This window comes from Rhamphochromis sp. 'chilingali' (genome assembly GCF_963969265.1).
Source record: "Rhamphochromis sp. 'chilingali' genome assembly, chromosome: 8".
Lineage (NCBI taxonomy): Eukaryota > Metazoa > Chordata > Actinopteri > Cichliformes > Cichlidae > Rhamphochromis > Rhamphochromis sp. 'chilingali'.
In genome coordinates, this window is record NC_137935.1 from 10,498,902 (window position 1) to 10,518,624 (window position 19,723).

Here is a 19,723-nt window from a genome sequence, read left to right on the forward strand (position 1 = left end):
CTCTGCCAGTTCTTTCTGCACTTGATCGGATATTCTTGATCTATCCCTGTCCTGTGTTCTTTTTCTCCTGTTTTTTTTCCTTTACCTCTTCAAGTTCTGCTTATTTTACTTATCCATGACAAATTCCTTATTCTTCTTTATCAGCTCTTTATTTCCATCCTTCAGTTATTTATTTTTTATTTTTTTTATTTCTCCCGTGTTTTTGATTACCTACTTTTCTTTTTTCTTTACCTTGTTAAGCGCTTTCTTCTCATCCAACAGTTTTTTTTCTTATTTTACTTCTCCAAAGTCGCCTTCTCCTCCTATGGTTTTTCCTCTCTGTCACCTCCTTTCTCAGGCTCTTCTCCAGAGCGTTACATTTTGGCCTGCTATTTTTGAAGGTTTTCAGTTAGCCCTGCAGAGAGGCTCTCCATCTCCTTGTTGAGTTCTAGTACTTTACTGTCCTTCTCCCTGAGCAGCTCTTTCAGGGTTTTTACCTCTTCCTGGCAGGCACTGGATTGATTCTCAGTCTCTAAACAGTCCTTGTCTTTCTGCTGGTTGTTCGTTAAGTTTTTTTCTTTCTCTGCCTCCAGCAGTGTGCTGAGTCTGTTCAACTCTTGTTGGTGTGACACTGGAAGCTTCTCCAGCTTGTCTGTTTTCAGTTTGTCCTCATGCACATTATGGCACATAGACAACCTTTCGGCCAGGAGGTATTAGATGAACTATGTGACTCTGTACCCTGTTTCAATTGGTCATTTTAACCCTGGCGGCATCAAAAACCTCAATTAAGTAGCCCATGATATTTTCCTAAGAAATGTTCACAAATCCTCGTTTGCATCATTGATAGTTCGTCTTGGCCACAAATAAAAGGGCAACTGAAAGCAACAATTTCTTGGTATCATAGGTATCTGTAGTTTTTACCACACATGTGTGAAGTATGGGTGTGTAGATATGAATTTTAAAAAAAAAGCTCCAGAGTCCTACGGCAGTCGGTGCTATTGCTCAAATGTGACTTGTTAAGATTTGTATCTCCGTCATTAGTAATTGTAATGTCAGGTGGTGGGGCCGGGGCATTGGCAATATATGCCAATATTAAGTATTGGTATACTGATAAATGAAAATTTAAAAAATAAATGAGAGATAGGAGAAATCTAAAATCATCTAAAAAACAAAACAAAACCCAACAATATTGGCCATTATATTGGATTTTAAAAACACCAAATATCTTTATTGATGTTTGTCACAAAGATATTTGGTTATTGGCAATGGGTTCCATTCACAATAGGCTAATATCCAGTGTTTGCATCATATATATCTCAATTCCTAACACATGTTTGATTGAATGCTTAATTGGATGCTTTTCATTTTTAAGGATAAGTAAATTTTATCCACTTTATACATCTAGGTAGTTTAATTGGAAACAATGTAGTGAAACACATCTCAGCTCGTAATCTAGTAAAATATTTTTAGTAAAATACTTGAAAATAATTAACACATTTACACTTAAAGAGTTTAATTCCCCAAATAATACAGGCAGAGGACAGAATGTGTATATGTTTACTTAGCTGAGATCATAATACATAAATAAAGACATTTTTAGCATAAGTAGATGCTGTAAATGTAGAAGTAGTTGCATTAAATTCAACCAGAATGCACAAAAGTGTGTGTGATGCTCAGCATTTGAGGGAGCGCTTCCTCAGACTCTCCGTTGATGTGTCCGCCTTCTGGTTTTGTTTGTTTGAATCCACTCGTATCCAAAATTTGTAATATGATGTAAATAGCAATGTTCAGATTAAAAAATAAATCACTTCATCTTTTAAATATATATTTTGGCCACAGAACTTGACATGCACTTCAGAGTTAATAACATAGAGATTCCAGTATTTTTTTTTAAATAGAATTTAATAAAAAGTTTATGTATGACTATGAAAAGGTGATTCCCTTGTAAGTACCACATTAAAACTTGCAACCAAAATCACAAACTGATGACCTTTTTAGTCACATGAAAATAAGAAAGTCAGCAAACTGTGGAGCTGAAGTAGATGTTAAAAGAAAGAACACCTGTACAGTTAATCTTCTACTTCAATTTTCCAACATTTGATAGGGTTCCCCTATCTCGCTTCCTGTACCTTTCAGTGAACACAGAGGAAGAACAGACGATGCATTACATGCAAGGTTTATGTCCTGCTGATGGAAGACTCTCTCTACACTGAGCTCAAGTGTCATATCCTCCATACTCTCTCCATCTGTCTGGCCCCTTACTTAGCTTCTCTCAGGGAGTATCAGAGAGTACAGGTTTTAACTGGTGTCATGCTGACTTCCATTAAACATTTTATTGTCCCGAATAAACCCAAAATTTGGATACCTATAAATGTCTCCCCGGTTCATGTACCTTATTAAAGAAGCAAGTCTAGATTGCAAAAGCAGCCCTAGTTTAGTCTTAGCCAATATTTGAGGGGTATTTGCTTTTAGCTGGCCTCATTTCTAGACAGAGATTTTACAGAATCTGTACTCAGTAGCCATTCAGTGTGACCTTTTTAAAACTGCATGGGTCTTATTCACTGGTGACTAGAGTGATTTGCATTGTTGGACGATACATCATAGTGAAAGGTTTGTCACTTTTTAGGCTTAATGTGATATTGGGCTGTGTGTATTAAAGAGTAGAAGGAGAGGAGGGAAACAGTGATATCTAATAGATCTATGGACTCTTTGTCACGCTGAAACAAAATCAGAAAAAGTTGCTAAAGAAGGAAGTAATATTTCAGCGAATGTTAATGCACATGTGGTGATGTGTTTGCGAGTTCTGCCTGTGCCACACTCTGCCGTGTGTGTTTATGTCTGTCACTGGATTGTATAGGAATGTGTGTGTGTGTGTGTGTGTGTGTGTGTGTGTGTGTGTGTGTGTGTGTGTGTGTGTGTTTGTGTGCCCGTGTGGGCGTTATTGCCAAGGCTAGTGCGAAGCGGAGCACAGCTTAATATCTATGTTTGACATAGAGGCCCATTAATAAGGGCCTGATCCGAGCTGGGTGACAGGACTGCTGACAGAGGAGGATCATGGGGAAGAATCATGCCCTGCTGAGGGAGCCTGGGCTGCAGGTAGGCCCATTCTGCCTTCCCCAGGTGTCATTACGGATGCTGGGTAGGGAGCATAGGAGGAAGGGCCACTACTGACATCTACATTAATCACCCCTCCACACATCAAACCCCCCACCCCACCATCCTCTGCACACCACCTCCTCCCAGCTCCAGCTCCTAATCATCCCCACGCAGAGACCCAAACCCAGTAAGGGGATACTCAGCCATGAAAGATATCCAGCTAAGAGCTCCCCAAATACCACTCTGATCTGATCATGAGTGATGTTGCTACCTGAACCTCTGACCTGGCGCACAATTAAAAACACTTTTCTTTTTCTCCCTCGGACACGCAGGAGAAGCACTTCTGATGAAACTACACACTTTGTCACTGTCTGCATGTGATTCATAGTTTTCATTTGGATTACGCCACAGTTACATGCAATTAAAGTGTTGCAAATACCTCTGCTGGAACGTGTAGCCTACAAACCCCCAGAGTCCGCAGATGCTGTTGTACACACTCCTGATCATCTCGTAGATATCACTCGGTCCACTTGGGGACCCGCTATTGATTCTCAGCCATGCTTTTATCTGCAGAAAACAACCACACTGTAGCACTTTGTGTTCGCAGCGCTTTAGTATAACCTGAGCCTCATCATGGACAATTCTTAGTGAGAAAAAAACTGCAATAATTAAAGGGTGGAGCATTTCATATGTAGGCTGATCATGTCAGTTGTTGTATTGATTTGCAAACTAATATTTTGAATACTTATATTTGCCATAAAAGTAAGTGGACTTGACCAATTAATGCCATGTCATTTGACAAGTAGACGAGGATGGATGAATGTAGGTCAACCGTCCCAATGAATGGCTCCACCCATGGATCCGTCAATGAGCAGATGTTCTGGGGACATTGATGGGTAATTATCTGATTGATTATTAGTTTTGATTTAATTAAAAACACATAATTGCACACAAAAACATGACAGAAATTAGTTTAGGTCAAAACAAATGATTCATTTCAGCATCTGGTGGTAAATTCATATATATGTTGTCTCTTTGTGGAAAATAAGGTGCACTTGCATGCTTTTAATATATTGGAGTCCTGCGTTTTTAATGCACTCGTTCCAAACCGCTGCTCCTGATTTGCTTTCCCCCCACTGACGTCAGCCTCATTTGTTTGTGGTTACACCTCATCTGCAAGCTTTCAGTTTTTGAAATGAAAGAACTAATCAACCCAAGCAAACCTTGTTTGTCAGTAATATTATAAATGTCACCCTAATGAAAGATTTGTAATGTACTTCCAGCAGTGGAATGAAGCATAAGCTTGTATCCTGGTGTCCGTGAGTTATCAGTCCCCCAAACTCATTTTTATGTAACATGCCTTGTCCTGAGTAAACACAGCCTCCAGTTTAATTAAAATAAATCCACTTTGAGCTGATATTTAGAAAGCCACAAAATATCACTGCTTGTGCTACAGATAAAGTGATTGAGAGTGGGGAATAAAAGGCTGGGCTTGGGGGAGAATTACACTCTACTTACTTTTCCATCAATGAAGCCATACACTCCATTGTTTATGTTTGAAGTGGGCTTTTCTTTTTCGTAAATGACCTTTCTCCAGTTCCCTTTTTTCTCCCTCTCCTCTCTTTTATTTGCCTTCAACCCTCAGCAACACTGATGACACAATAAATTTCTGTTTGCCTCTTTGTGTGTCTGTTTGTGGCTGCATGCATTTGCTAGAATCTAGGACACTGGAGAGACACTGAGAAGACAGCATTTGCATGCAGCTCACAAACATATTAAAATATGAAGACAAATCACTGTGTCTGGCCAGCTGACAATGCTCCCTGCAACGAGAGCCAGCTAGCAAACTTACAGCATGTCGCAGTTCCCCGTAAGGCCTTTACAGGGCAAGCTTCGACATGTAGCTCAACAAACAAACAGAAGAAAAAAGTGGCCGTGAGCAGTCAAAGCTATCATTAAAGGCGGTGGAAGTGTTTCCTTCTGCCACAGCTATTCGATCATGTGCCTTAGCCTGTATATTGTTTTTAGTGGGAGAGCAGGGCTTTCAAACACATCTTGGGGGCACATATGTTGGGCTTTGTTGTATGGCTGACTTTGATGTAAATCACAAAATGAGAAATCCAAGCCTTTCAGCCCACACTTCTGCTAATGTTGCGTCCATTCAGAGGAGAAACAAAGCACCAACTTGTTAGATTGTGCGTTCCATCTTTTTACACTGGCGTGCCCAGAGCTGTATTCTTTAATTTGCAAGCATGCTTATTTATTGCTTTGTGCCATTTTTGCTTTCTGAAAGTCGTTTGAATTACACAATATACTGACTGGGGAAATGAAATGATAATACTTTGGTACAAATTTTGGAAAACAGTTTGTCAGCGTAATCATAACTTTTTGATGTAAAACAGTGCATTCGGCTTGTTATTTCCTAACATAGAAGATTTGAGATTTGCGTGCTGAAATTGCCCCTTAGGTGTGGCATTTATCAAATCATGTGAATTCATCTACTTGATATAACACAGCAATGCACGCAGTCTCCAAGTTTTCTTATATCCGTCACACTCCTGTTGGGTCTCCATATGCTGTACCATGGCTGTATACGGCTTCGTAGGCCGGTATTAAAAAAAAGAGAGCATGGTAACAAGAAGGTAGCCATAGCTGACACCAGTAGGGGGAGCTCACAGTTCATAGCTCCCCCGTAATAAACCCTGTACGGAAACATGCAGAAGGCTGCTGCGCGGTAGTTCAGACCACATACACGAACCTCCCCTCTATCTCTGACCATCAGCACATCTCTGGTCCTCCTTGTTGTTTCCAATCATGATTTGGCCATGATTAAAATTGGACTGCAATAATGTTGTTCTCTGCATTCCGTGTGTGCGTCTGCATATCTCGCCCTTAAAAAGACATTTGTGTATTTATTTGTTGGTATGCAGAGCTGCTCCTCTCCTCATCCTGGGGCAGGGCCTCGGTCAATCAGTCATTGATTTCTGACAAAGATCATATTTACAATTCTGCTTCAGTATCTCAATGGATTAATATCCTCATGCTATTCAGCTTATAATTTCCCAGCAAGTGTAATTTGCCTGCGTTCAAATATGGAATATATTGATTAGCAGCTTTATCATATGATGAATGAATTCCATTCATAAAATAACGTGATTCTTATGTTATCCTGTTTTCGTTTTCCACCCTTTTACCGCTGTTGCCTGTGCAGATGTAGTTGTTGGCCCCACTAGGAAATGTTTCAGTAAATAAGATGCTTAAACTCCTTGATGTCTTAAGATAACATTGTTCTCCAACATCCAGCCCTGTGGTGAACAATGACTGCACTTGAGGCTGTAAACGTATAAAAAGTTAAACTCCTAATGTGTAAACATTCAAATATGTGTAAAGTGGTTTTATGGCTTTATTATCCTCCCTCTTTCTCTCTCTCTGCTTGAAATGCTTATCTTGATTATCACAACTTAAGAGAGATTCGGGCTGACATCCAAACTCTCCTCGTTCTCAAACCACTAGGCTGCTCTCTCTTCGTCTCGCTCCTGATTTCGCGAACCGATCCTTGTTTTGTGCGAGTGCGTCGAGCTTCAGTGTGGTGGGCTGCGGGCTGTGCGCAGAGACCGTGCGCTCCTAGCGGCCGCGCTGTTGAAACCCAAAGGCAGAAAGAGAGGAGGATGTTGAACTGTAGAATGACTGTACATTTACAGCGCTGAGCACATGGGTCTTTCGGGAGCTGCTTCTCGCTACAATAACACAACTTTCTGGAAATGCATGATAGCTGAAGTTTGGTTTGCTGCCGAGTCGTCTCTCCAACTATGGAGACGTCGCTGAAGATTTGAAAGGTGCCAGAGACGCGTCTCAAGGACCCGATAACGAGCGGAGAAGTATAGATACTATGCTGTGTTTTCCAGTGTGGACTTAAATTACCTTTCTTTCAGACTCTGTTCGTTACAGCGTGTACAGTAGGTCATCTTGTCAAACAGCAGAGACTGCAGAGGAACTCACGGGGCAAGCAGGGATAATATCCAAAGACCGAGAGTTTGGATTCAAGGTTCGCTGTGTATTTACATCCCGCTCTGCTCCGGGTAAACTACTACTTTAAATGGATCCTCTCTGTTTCTGGACCTTAACACTGGCTTTTGTCAGTAAATAGGGCCCATCCATAACTCCTAGAAACACGGAATTGACTTGATTGTCATTTTGGACATCTTTCTTTCTGTAGTGAAATCGAGGATTTACGCGCCCGCCGTGGATGGTTAATATGCTAGTATGGGTCCGCTAGCGTTCATCCTTGTCAGTGGACTACTGTATTTTCAAGTTGATGGTAAGTTACTAAACGCGTTGTTGTGTAAAACTCCTTAAATATATTATAATGTTCTGTTCTTCCCTGACTCCGCAAGTCCCTGCCGTGCAACACCCAGTTTAAAGCCAATTTTGTTTCTCATTTATTTTACAGTTTAATTATTATAATAATAATAATAAGTCGCCATCAGCATTGGCTTTTGGGTGATAACATGACGAGCTTGTGGAGTTTTTATTTAAATGAATTTACATCTCCTCAGTGCTTATTTTTCATTTTCTTCTCTTTTTTCATCCACTAAAGTCGAAGCAAAAAAAACGAAGAAATGCTTAAAACCAACAAAAAAGCTCCTCCCAAGAGGCTAAAATCGGAGCAAAGATTAGGTGTATTTTCTTTTTATATGCAACAGATGAGAAAAAGCTGTTCAATATAATATAGAACCATAGCTCATACCATGACAGAACACTTTAAATGTGTTTTGAAACACTTCTGACTGTGACACAGGTTTTAGAGAAAGCTGAATATAAATGATTTCCAGGTTCTGTCACAGCGGCTACAGGTATTTCCATTGCAGAGGTGAGAGAGACCCTTTTGGAAAAGGAAAATACAGAACGTATCAAACATATGAGATTCGATGTGGTATAAATGGAAGTAGTGCTGTATAAAACAGATAGTAGCCTAGTTCTGCTCTGTAAATTTGGGGGTCATTGGCCTGCTTCTTATATATGCTATGATTGTACAATACTCAGTGTCTGCACTCTGCACTACATGGCGTGGTTTCTGTGCTTTAGGTTTTCAGAGCTGTGGTTGTGCATTGTGGTGTAAGCTGACCTAAACCAAATCTGGAACAGTGCCACAGTTTATTATTTCCATTTGTTTGATTAATGTTTAATGATGATGTGGATTACAGACAAGATTGATTCATTTCTGCAGCCAAAAGCTCCTGCCCTCTTGATCCAGTCTACCACTGAGTGCCCAGTCAGCATCTTTATATTACATGCTTCTCAGGATTCTCTGGCCTACAAGGGAACTAGTTTAATAGAGGAATTAAAACAGCTTCAGCTAGAGAGTTAATGTAATGACTCACAGCAATCATCAAAATAGGACAGCTTAGGTGACGGAAATCGTGATTGGAATGGGTCCAACCTGTGACTGGCGAAACGATAATCGGTATTAAGATGTATTACCTTCAAATTCCGTGGTCTGCTTTCATTTTAGTGCTTCTTTTGAAAAGGACACACCTTTTTTTCAGTGGTCTTGCACACTGTCTGCACAGACAATCAGAGGCTTATAATCAAAGAATGAGAAAAGAATACTTCTGACGAGTCTCGTGCTGGGTCATTATATTATCATACGTGAGTGATGATTCACACATATGTTTGTATTGCATTGTTTGCTCAGCTTATCCATATGTGAACCAGTTTTTTTTGTTGCCCCTGAATGCAAGAGTCTGTAAGGTCCCATTTTTTCTTTTCTTTTGCCTGTCAACCCACGCTTTTGTTCCTCACAGCTGCAAGTTTTGGTTCTGAAGCGTCTTAGTTCAGTGTCCACGTTTAGTAGTTTGCAAATCAAGTCTCCTTTCTTCTGGGAATTGAATTTTTTTCCCCTTGGCCTTTTTTGGTGTTTTTTACTCTGTTCAGCCACTGGTTGCTAAGCAGTAGCTGATGGCATTGCTAGCTGGACAGAGAGAGAGAGAGCACATCTCCCAGGGAGCAGTGGATCTTCCCAATCATTTGCCTGTCACCCTCCTCCCCCCTCTGTCTTGCTCTCCTATTCCATCCCAGCAGAACTCACCCATCACCCAGCCTTTTAAGAGGTAATCTTAGGGTCCATGGAGAGGGAGGAGCTTCCACTAAGAGTCCACTTGGGCAGACAAAAAGGCCTGGAGTTGCATTCACTGGGCTGCATAGCCAACAAAGCCAAGACTTGTGAATGGCGTCAGTCACTGTTTAGTGTGCTGTGATTAATACTGCTAGTGTGCAGGAGAGGACTGATACTGGGAGGGAATAGGTGGAGAAAGTGGATGTGTGTTGGCTGTTGTTGGCCAGAGTTGGAAGACATTTAGTGACCCGAGACAAGTTGTGCATCTGAAAACAGTTTTACCACAGTGTGTGGGGTTTTTTTGTATGAAAAGGCCCACTGCAGTAGGATATGCTTTCTGGAATACACATGTCTGCAGCTGTTTTTGTTATCTTACAAACTCTGCTGTGTTGCTTTTGAAGCTGGTTTAGAACATGCTTTGCATAGTGGACATGCACTCCTGACCCTTTGCTATTTTGAGATCTCCTGCATGCCTGTGTCTGATGTAGGAGCTGGTGACATCACACTCATCCTGGGTGATACACCAAGAGGTGCTGAAATAAGGACCAACTTAAATATGTCAAGGAGGCTGTTTAGATGGCCGCTTGGGGATGGGGTCGTTTCTGTGGATAGTGTGTAGTTTTTGATTCACCAGTGGGGTTGGGGCTTCACTAATGCTGAGTCAAGAGAAACTCAAACCAGGAGAGCGCGCGTGTGCGTGTGTTATGGAAAGGAGGAGGGACAGAATGGGTGCAATCAAATCTAAAAACTGAGAGAAGAGTGGTTTAACAATACAATCTTTTAAATATAAATTGCAAGGCTGATGCTTTATTACCGAAGAACACTGCAAACTAACAACTCTGTTGATGGTTATGATTAAATGAGAGAGGTTTATAGTGCTGGCCTATAATGGAAAGTAAGCCCAGATTAAAATAGTCTAGGTGAATGATGAGGCAGGCTGAGGTCATTGTGTAAGAGCCATTGCGATTCGTGCCCCAAATGTGATTGTTCTGCTCGAGCTGGCAGTGTTTAGGCAGTGTTATTGTAATTGCGGTTCATTTGCTGGAATGGTGTTGCTGTAATGGTGAACCTTCATCTCAAATGTACAGGAAAGTCCCCTCTCTACTGTCTCCCATAGTCTCATCACTGTCAAGGAAGTCGCCTTGCTCTTCGCCATGAAGCGCTACTGTTTATTCTCTGATTAACATCAAAAATGAGTTAAGACAACAAGACTGAAGCTGGTAATCATAATACAAAGTGACAAAATAGGGAACGAGGAAATGGGATGCGGTGAGCACTTGTCCAGTAAAAATCAGCTTCCTGATCCTTTTGTGCCATTTAAGTGATAAGTGTTACTTGGCCGGTAACGTTGTCATGTCATCTCCTATGATGTTTTAACAGCCAAGTCTGGCTGCTCAGTGGTTCGTGTTTCAACAGCGATCACTTCACACATTCAACACGTGATAGAGTAAAGTTTGAGCTCTCCATAATTCTTTTAAATCACAAAAATAATGCCGTGTGATCACTGAGATATAAGAGGATTCACAGCTGTTTTAAATTCTTGAAACACGATAGGTAGTGTCTTTGCAGTTTCATGGTGCAGATGTGGGAGAGAAAATGTCAGCTTCAGACAATGCACATGGCTGGTTTTCCTCTAAGACCAGCAAAATGGAGGGAAGGTAATGCCACTTTTCCCTGTTTTACCTTCGCTTTATTAAGCCCCAGTCAAGCATACCCCTGACATTTACAGAGCAGAATTGCACAGAGAAAAAGACAAAATAACTGAGAGATTACAACAGGACCAAGTAGAGGTTTAACACTGTTAGGTAGACAGCTAGTGTCTTTCCTCCCACAATATATATTTTCAGATCTTCCCACAGTCTTGCTCTTCCCCTGTATCTCACGTACACACATACTGTCATTGCTCAGGTATCCCATCAGTGGCGGTGTCAATGAGGGTGGAATTCAAACAATGAGGAGTTTATTGTACACCTGTGATAGGAGCATAAAGTGGGAGTGTGTTTAGGTTGGGGTGGGGGAGGAGTGATATGATGACTAGAGATGACTAAAGCAGGTAAAACAAGTGGTAAGGGCCTTCACCTGTCTCACACACCTGTACTTATAGAATACACACCTGTGCTTACCGCCTGGGCCCCAGAGCACAGATATAAGCCTCAGTCTGTTCTGTCATCGTCTTTGTTTCGCAAACAGCAGATTAAAAGTTGTAAGGGGGCCAGCAGTAAATAAAGGTGCCGTTATATAAATCAGGATGTGCAGGATGTGTTACTCATTTACACTGTGGAGTTGATGAGCAGTCCTATCAGGAAAAATGTAACTGTCGTAAGAGCACGGCAAAACAACATGACATAAGGACTGAGTATAACAGAAGCCGGTAGTGATGTGAACATGGAAGGGACTGAGTGTTTGTCTTATCTGTGTTTTCATGTTCCAAGCTGCACTGAAATGTTTTTGGGGAAAGCATTTATTTACTCTGTGTCCCGTTGCCCTCACCCTGCCCTCTGTTTGTCTGTCTCGCAGCAACCTTCAGATAGGAGGAAGGGATGTCAAGGTTGAGTGACTCATGGAAGTACATGGAACTGTATAATCCATGCTTTTAGGATAAAGCCCCCTACACAAACAAACACAGATACACAAATCCACCGTAAACTTACAGACCATACAGATCTATACTGGCAAACATAAAGTGATTGCAGGAGGATAAAGCAAGAAGAAATAATGCACAATTACAACGGTTCAGATAGAGGGGGGAGGAGGTGGAGGTGGAGGTGGAGGTGGTCAACAAGTACAAGTACCTCGGGCTGTGGGTGGACAATAAACTGGACTGGTCATGCAACACAGAGCACCTGTATAAAAAAGCCCAAAGCCGACTGTACTTCCTCAGGAGGCTGAGGTCTTTTAACATCTGCAGGAAGCTCCTGAGGATGTTTTACCAGTCAGTGGTTGCTGGAGTACTTTTCTATGCTGTGGTGTGCTGGGGGAGCAGCACAGCAAAGAAGGACTCATCCAGGCTGGAGAAACTGATCAGGAGGGCTAGCTCTGTGGTCGGCATGAAGCTGGACACTCTGGTGACAGTGGCAGAGAAAAGGACATTAAAGAAACCGATGGACATTATGGACAATGCTGGGCATCCTCTGCACACGGCCATAAACAATCAGAAGAGTCTGTTCAGTGACAGGTTGCTTCTCCCAAAGACAAGAACTAACAGACTTAAAAACTCCTTTGTCCCACACGCCATCAGACTGTTTAACTCCTCTCTGGTGGGGAGAGGGAGGGGAGACAGGAGGACAAAGGAGGGGGGAACAACTAAGCTGTAGTGCCTCTTCACCTCACTGTACAATACCTTTTGTGCAATACTTTTGTAAATAGTCAACGGTGCAATAGACTCAATACTTGAAATGTGCAATTCACTTGTATTTTTATTTTTATTCCTATTTATTCTATTTATTCCCTTCGTATATTTTATTTATATTGTCTCTGTATTTATATATATGTGTGTGTGTATAACTCTGTAACTTCTGTCGGTGCTGTGCTTTTTTGGAAATCGAATTTCCCAGAGGAACCCACCCGAGGGATTAATAAAGTTCTATCTTATCTTATCTTATCTTATCTTAACATTGGGGGGATGTATGTGTTTTTAATTTTTGACGTTTTAAGCCAAAAAACAAAACATACTCTCTTGTTCTTCATTGTTAAGACTTTGTGTGACAGTTGTGCCTGAGCTGAGTATCTCACCAGTGTTTTAAAGATGAGGTCAGGTCTGGTGATAAAAATGCATGAGCTGTCTCGCAGTGCAAGACATATGAAGATGGACAGCCAGAGTACGACACTCAAGCACACATCCATCACGCGCAGCAGTAGTCCAGCACAGCTGTAATGCTGCTCAGAGTGGTGGAGCCACTGAATAAGTGTCTTGTTCCACCGTCTTCATCTCCTGCTCGGTCTATGGATCACCTAGCCATGACAGCTATCCAGCTTTTCTTACCTGAAGCTAACTGGAGGATAAAAACCTTTAGAAATACAAAGACTCCAGACTATAGACCATCACCTCATTAGAGTAGTGTTTCAGAGCAGAGGCTATCACTTTGATGATGCACAAATGAAAAATGCACGCATCTCTCTCTGTCAGTACTGTAGGAACCTGTTCTTGTCGTGTCCTTGCTGGGAAAAGAAAAAAATGGCACCCCACTGCTTTGTAAACCTAGTCACCATGACCCGGGGCGAGTTGATTTACTGTATATAATGACTCCTGGTGAGACTGGCTTTGTGGTTGAAGTTTCAGTGTGGAACGTGGCATCAGCCAAGTGTCACAACCGTTTCGGTGAAGAGGACAAAAGCCCTAATCACATCCTTGAACATTTGAACTCTCCACTTTCACTTCCAGGATGGTGGTGATTTTTTTTTCTGCATAGCTGCTCCCGGGCATTTGTCACTGAGAGGCTATGCAACACAGAGCCAGCTCCAGAATTATGAACTGCTGTAGGAGTGTGCGGGTAAATGTGTTTTGGAAACACTATTAATAACCATCAAAGTCTTGTTTTGTGTTAGCGTGGATACATGGGCCTCAATAAACTGAATGAGTCCTCTTCCACTTACTGCTGGCACCCTTGACCCTGTATCCCAAAGCAAGACCACACTAAATGTCTTGTGGTATAAAAATTTAATAAATCTTATTCTGACTTGCTTGGCTGCACCTTAAAAAAGGAAGTATCAGAGCCGGTGCTTTGCTTTCTGAGTTTATCGGTTGGATGGTGTGGTTATAGCTCTTATTTTTCATGTTTCCATCTGGAGTTAAGCTTATCTAAGGACCACTGGAGTGCTTGACATGCAGGGAGGACCAATGAGTTTTTATATTTCCTTGCTTTTTTTACAACTTGGGTAAGAAATCCTCTTAAAAACATTTTGGGTTTGACCTCTGTCCTGTGAAATAATATCATTCGTTTTGAGAAAATACTTATTTTTTGTTTGTGCGCTTACATAGGAGGCTCAGGTTAGTTATTTACCTTCTGACTACCTGATGTCTCTGTGTGACATACATATGCTCATCCTGAAGAGGACTCAGCTGAATGAAATGCTTGTGGTTAGATAGCAGAGAGATACTGTTTCTGAACACATCAGTCCTGGTTTTGGCCTTTCTGTTTAGTCTCTTTTTTTTGTTTTCTCCTGAAAAACTCCACAGCTAAATTTAAGTTAAATTAAGGTTTCTATTATTTGAATAGCTTATTATTTTGAGTGCTTTATGAAAAGTGTGTCAGTATCTCCCAGCCTAACTGTAGGCAGCTAAATAAGTCTATTTAGGATTAGTCAGTCCACTTACTGCAAAGTCACACAGTCACAGCTCAACACCATGTGTCACCTACACCCTTCTCTATCCCCCTCCACACTTGATCAAAATCTATATTTTTTAATTTCTGTTAACACCTGAAAGTGATTTTGAGTCAGCTGTCTTTACAATTACACGCACTCTGCACACACGATATACCATGAAAAGATAGATCTAAACACTGCTGCTTTCTTATCTAATTTGTAGAACATTTACAGAGATTAAAATGACCAAAGAAAATTGGACTCTATTACGATTGCTTATTACTGATGATCATTGCATGACTGGAGCAAGTGAACATTACCTTAACTGTAAGGGATTCTTTGTAGTGGAATAGGAAGGGGAGACTGGGCTGGAATTGAAATCGTTGAGTTTCCAAGCACACAACTTTAATATCAAGGTTACTGTCATGGTGCAAAGCAAAGGCCAACAGTCAAATGCTAGAGCAGAGGCTCTTCAAAAGGATCTGCAGGAAAAAAGAGAGGTTTGAAAAAGGTGGGGTGGCGCAGTGAGCTACACGCTTCACTGGCCCAGGAATCGGAAATCATTTAATCTGCATCACGCAGTTTAGTATCCCTACCAGTGGCCTGACAGCCCCACAGAACTAGCACTGTACTCCTTGTACTAATCAGTCCATACAAAGAGAGGAAGCAGCACGCTTGTCAACACTTTTCCCTTTACAATAAAGCAGTCTTAACTGTTTTTACGTTATCCTGCTCTTCCTCCTTTAGTATCTTGTTGCAAGTCAGCGATCTCCGCTCTTTTGAGACGAGGCAAGTGCTGAAAAGTGATAACATCGCCTTTTCTGTGCATGGATACTCATAGTAGGGTGGAGAGTAAGAATGGGGGAAAACAAGGTTGAAACTCCTTGAAATACAAGCAATGTGAATCAGCCCTTTGCAGTAAAATCAGATATTCTGTTTCCCACAGTTATCTATTTATATATTCCATCTGCATGGGGGAGAGAGTAAATACATGGATGCAAAGTCAATTTGACCCCACCTCGACATTGCCTGAAATACACTCAGAATGGAATTCTATCTGATATTTGTTAGAGGCAAGCATGGATGCATTGAGGGGTTGGGAGCAGCTCATAGAATTACCCCTGTGTTTGCTTTCAAAGTATGGATCCTAGCAGGAGAAGAGAGGAGCAGTATGCGGAGCACTGAGGTGGAACAGACTCCATCATGTGAGCCAGTTACCTAGTTGAAACCCCTCCCTCTCTTGAAACAGAAGATGAAGCGGAGGAATCTGCTCTGCACCTGTGAACACTCTTCATTTCACTCTGTGTGTCTTCAGTTTGAGGATTCTGCTGTATCGAGTGGCTGGCCGGATGCGCTGGACTGGGCTGGGCTCCAGCAGATACAGCAGGATGTCTCCAGTGACACCTCACTGAGATGGGCTGTTTGTCTGGTATTGGAGTATACTGGCGCTCATGCGCTGTGACGCCACTGACAGCTTGGCATAAAGAAGATGAATTTCGGGTGCAGAACGGGCTGCTTGGAAGTGTCACGGCAGGGCCGGTGCTGAGGCGTAGAGGGCCAGTAACATCCGTCTTTCACCATCACCAGTTTCCCCCTGCTGCTTTATCGTATTTCCCCTTTGATGACATGACGGATATGACTCAGTCACCCTCACAGTGAGGACAGCATGTAACAGGACAGGGAGCAAGTGAAATGGACAGAGGGATATGGGGAGGTAGAGGCGGAGATGCATAGAGAGAAGGAGATCGAGTGGGAGGTTGAAGAGAAGTGGAGAGAGTTGGGAGAAGTGGGAGGCAGAGGGAGGGTATACTTCAGATTGGACAACATGGATCTAATGCATAATTCATTCACTCTGAAAATTCTTTGAGGTTTTCTTTTTTTTTTTTTTTTGGACACTTTTATATTCACTCAGTCCACTGGGTTTCAGCACTTTCTGCCCGAAATACCTCGGCCTTTTCCACATTATAATATTACTGCATTCCTGGCCCGGACCTTGGTTTTTTCTGTTTGATGTTTTATGGCGCTTTGGTGACCAAAACTTTTTGCCTTGGTCTGGGGTTGCCATTGGTTACCTCCGATTAGCATGCATCTGTTGGTAGAATAATTAATATCTCTTTGGGGAGCCCTTCCTTCAGTGCTCTTCCTGTGACTGGTGTGTGTATTGATTTGGTTGGTGGGAGAATTTCTCCTGGGAGCTAATAAAAATAATTACAAAAAGATCATCAAAGGCCTGGCCTTCTGTTGCACACATGAATAAATATGTGACAAAGATAACAGAAAAGACCAGTTCTAGGTGTGTGGTCAGTGGTAATGCAGGAGAATGAGTTGTAGTTAAGCAGCTTTTTATCTCGGATTTAAAGGACAAATGTTACCCATCTTATCTTGTTTAACCTATATGTTTTTCAGTTATATTTCAATGCTAACGTCACATATTGGTTGAAACACTATAGCGGGAGAAAAGCGGGTGCTCAAATACTGCACATTTCTTGGATAACAGCACAGCGAAATTGCATCCATTTCAGTGAAACTGACATAAGTAGAAGGGAAGAAAAAAGGCAGAAAAGAATCAGCTTCTGGTTCAGTAATCCCTCTCTGATTTAATTCCCTGTCTGTGTGCTTGTTTGTTTGTTCTGTGGTTCCTACTTTTTTCCAAAAGTGGATGACTGCACAGCAGTGGTGAAAAGTAATGGCGGTATTATTGCAGACAGGGGGAAACACAGCATTTTGATTGGAGCGTGTGCCCTGAGACCCAGTGAAGTGCACTCGCCTCAGCTCAGAGAGCACTTGATTGCACAGCACCAATGATCACATTAAAAGGGCAACAGAAAGCCCATTTACCGTAAAGAGAGTGGGAAAAGGGGCCCAATAGGAAGCTGAAAAGTGACTTTCGCTCCTGTGAGGAGTTAGGTCTGATGGCTCAACAGTGGGAATGTATATAAAGTTTTTTAATTTGATATTTTTGGACAGTGCACATTCAGGGACATTCATGGAAGCCACATGAGGGCTGTAGTAGATACACTCGCTTAAGCTTGTGCAAATATTTTCTTTGCACTTTTCAAAGTGAAACTGCTCACAAGGTTTATGTGTTGAAGTTTTTCAGTATTGAGATTAATGGGTCATTTTCAAACCATATTCCACAGCATATGGATGTGCTTTTATCCTCTACACCTGACTCAGGAAGGACACTGACCAGTCACGTCTGGCCTTCTGTGCACCCAGCTTAGCTTTTTTTGGCAGTGAAAGGACAATTGTAGAGGCATCTGCTGTGTTCATTTCCACAGGAAAGAGGAGACCAGATGGAGACTCAAGGTTTAAGTGATTAGAAAGCAGTAGATTGGAATACAAATTGGATTCAAAGAAATTAGACTGATAGAAATCGAATAGAGTCACTGCAGTTTAGTCATGTCCATTGGCCTTAGCGGAAAGCCACTGCACGATTTGTGGATTATTGGGGAAGCAGATGCTCCAATGAGATAAGAATAAATGTGCGTTTGACACTGGATCTGAGGGAGAAGGGGGCCTACATGACTGTCCTTTATCTTGCCCTCCATTTATCAATGTCACAGTGTTAATTACTGCTTAATCTATTAAGTCACTTATTGCCAGAATACAAACTTGCTCTTTGCCCTCTCTGTGACAGGAAAATTGGCTGCTGGCTAGGTTATTGTTCCCTACTTTTGGTGAAAAAGATAGCAAGAAAAATACCTTAGATTTTTGTTCCAAACACCAGCTATACTTCTTCAGTTTTCCACATAATACCAATGAGATTAGATCATGGACTCTGGGGACAGAATATTACCTACCCCTCTACTACAGATCGCTGTCTGTGGCACCAGTTAGTGCAAGACACCAGGCCTGATCACTAATCAATGACAGGGAAATGGAGGGAATTAGCCCAAATTAGGAAGAAGAGAGAACAGACTGCCTCCTGTTCAGGGGTCAATATGTCCCTATCTGATCCCTGATTCCTGACATTTTGTGGACTAGTGCACATTTCCAGACTAAATCTGTGTGTTTTGTGTGTGTTTGTGTGTACATATGCACACACATCCACCACACTTGGTCTTTGAAGTGGATTTTATGCTGACCAGCAGGTTTCTGCTGGCTCGTGTCCCTTTGCCTGTAGACTCATGAGGAGAAAAGACCTCGGTACAGCTTGTCCTGGTTTCCCCTGGGAGGTTGAAGTGTAACGGGTGGTGGGATGTGCAAAACCCAGCCAAACAAAGAGCTGAAACCACCGCTGTTATGCTTGCATCCTGTGTTCAAATTACCCCTTACATAAGCACAAAGGCCTATGTGGTATACTGCACTTCTGTGCAGCAGGCATCATTCTATTACCCCACTGTACTGCCCCCAGGGAAGGGCACAATCATCAACTCTGCTCAATCACATGCACACCTGCAACAGCTCATTTTAAGACAAAGAGCTGAGCTCTTAACTTAAGGCAACACTGAGTGGTTAACATTTAGCTGTCAACTGAAGCAGAGTTATTGATGAGGTATTGAATGGTTCAAAAGAAAAAAGGGTTGTTGGAAAACTGTGCCTCATTCCCCATTCCCTTTGCTGTGTCTTTGATTGCTGGATCAGACTGTTTGATTGTTGCATGGTTCCCATGGCTTCCTTGATATAAGAGTGTGTGCGTGCGTTTGTGTGGCCTACAGCCTCTTATCACCATGGGTAAGACCTGGTCACAGACACACTGCGCACTCTGACTCGGGGAGCATTATCTTAACTGCCAGGCTCCAAAAGCTTACCCACTGTAAGCTCTAATGAAAAGGAGTGGGCCAAGGTTTTCAACCACAGGGGATTAGCATTTGACATTAGTCTGGACCCCAACATTCATATTCACATCACATGCCTGCTTTTTGCATAGTGAACTCCCACTTTTCCTGACTTTTTCTGAAAACCAAATATAGAGGGCAGATAAACAGCATAATGTGGGTCTATGTGTGTAATTCTAATGTAAGCTAACTGTATGCCTTCATTCACTGTTTGCCTGTAAGTTCCATTACTCTCAAGCTCTTGCATGGGCTGAGAAGAGCAGATAGAATTTTTTTTTGACTAACCTGTTATGGTTATTAAAAGCTTTAATAGGCTTTTATTACAAGCTTCCATCCCAAGTCAGATATATAAAGGCACTTACCTCTGCTATTTGGGTCCAGGCAGCAAGAAAAATAGCAAAAACAACTGCTTTTGTCACCTGGTTTTTGAACAATGTGAATCAAAATT

At 41.9% G+C, this 19,723-nt stretch overlaps 1 protein-coding gene across 13 annotated transcripts in view; it reads left to right on the top strand.

The window, feature by feature from the left end:
- The first annotated feature begins 6,621 nt into the window (after window positions 1-6,621).
- robo2 (roundabout, axon guidance receptor, homolog 2) overlaps window positions 6,622-19,723 on the top strand; it is a 153,598-nt gene continuing 140,496 nt past the window's right edge. For 4 of the 13 annotated variants that reach the window (XM_080889729.1, XM_080889731.1, XM_080889727.1 and 1 more), the window contains exon 1: window positions 6,623-7,393. In XM_080889729.1, the coding sequence (XP_080745855.1) occupies window positions 7,339-7,393 (55 nt within the window). In that variant the 5' untranslated portion in view covers window positions 6,623-7,338. Of the gene's footprint in view, window positions 7,394-19,723 lie in introns of all 13 variants that reach the window. The other 9 variants (XM_080889720.1, XM_080889728.1, XM_080889723.1 and 6 more) reach the window with 6 other exon arrangements.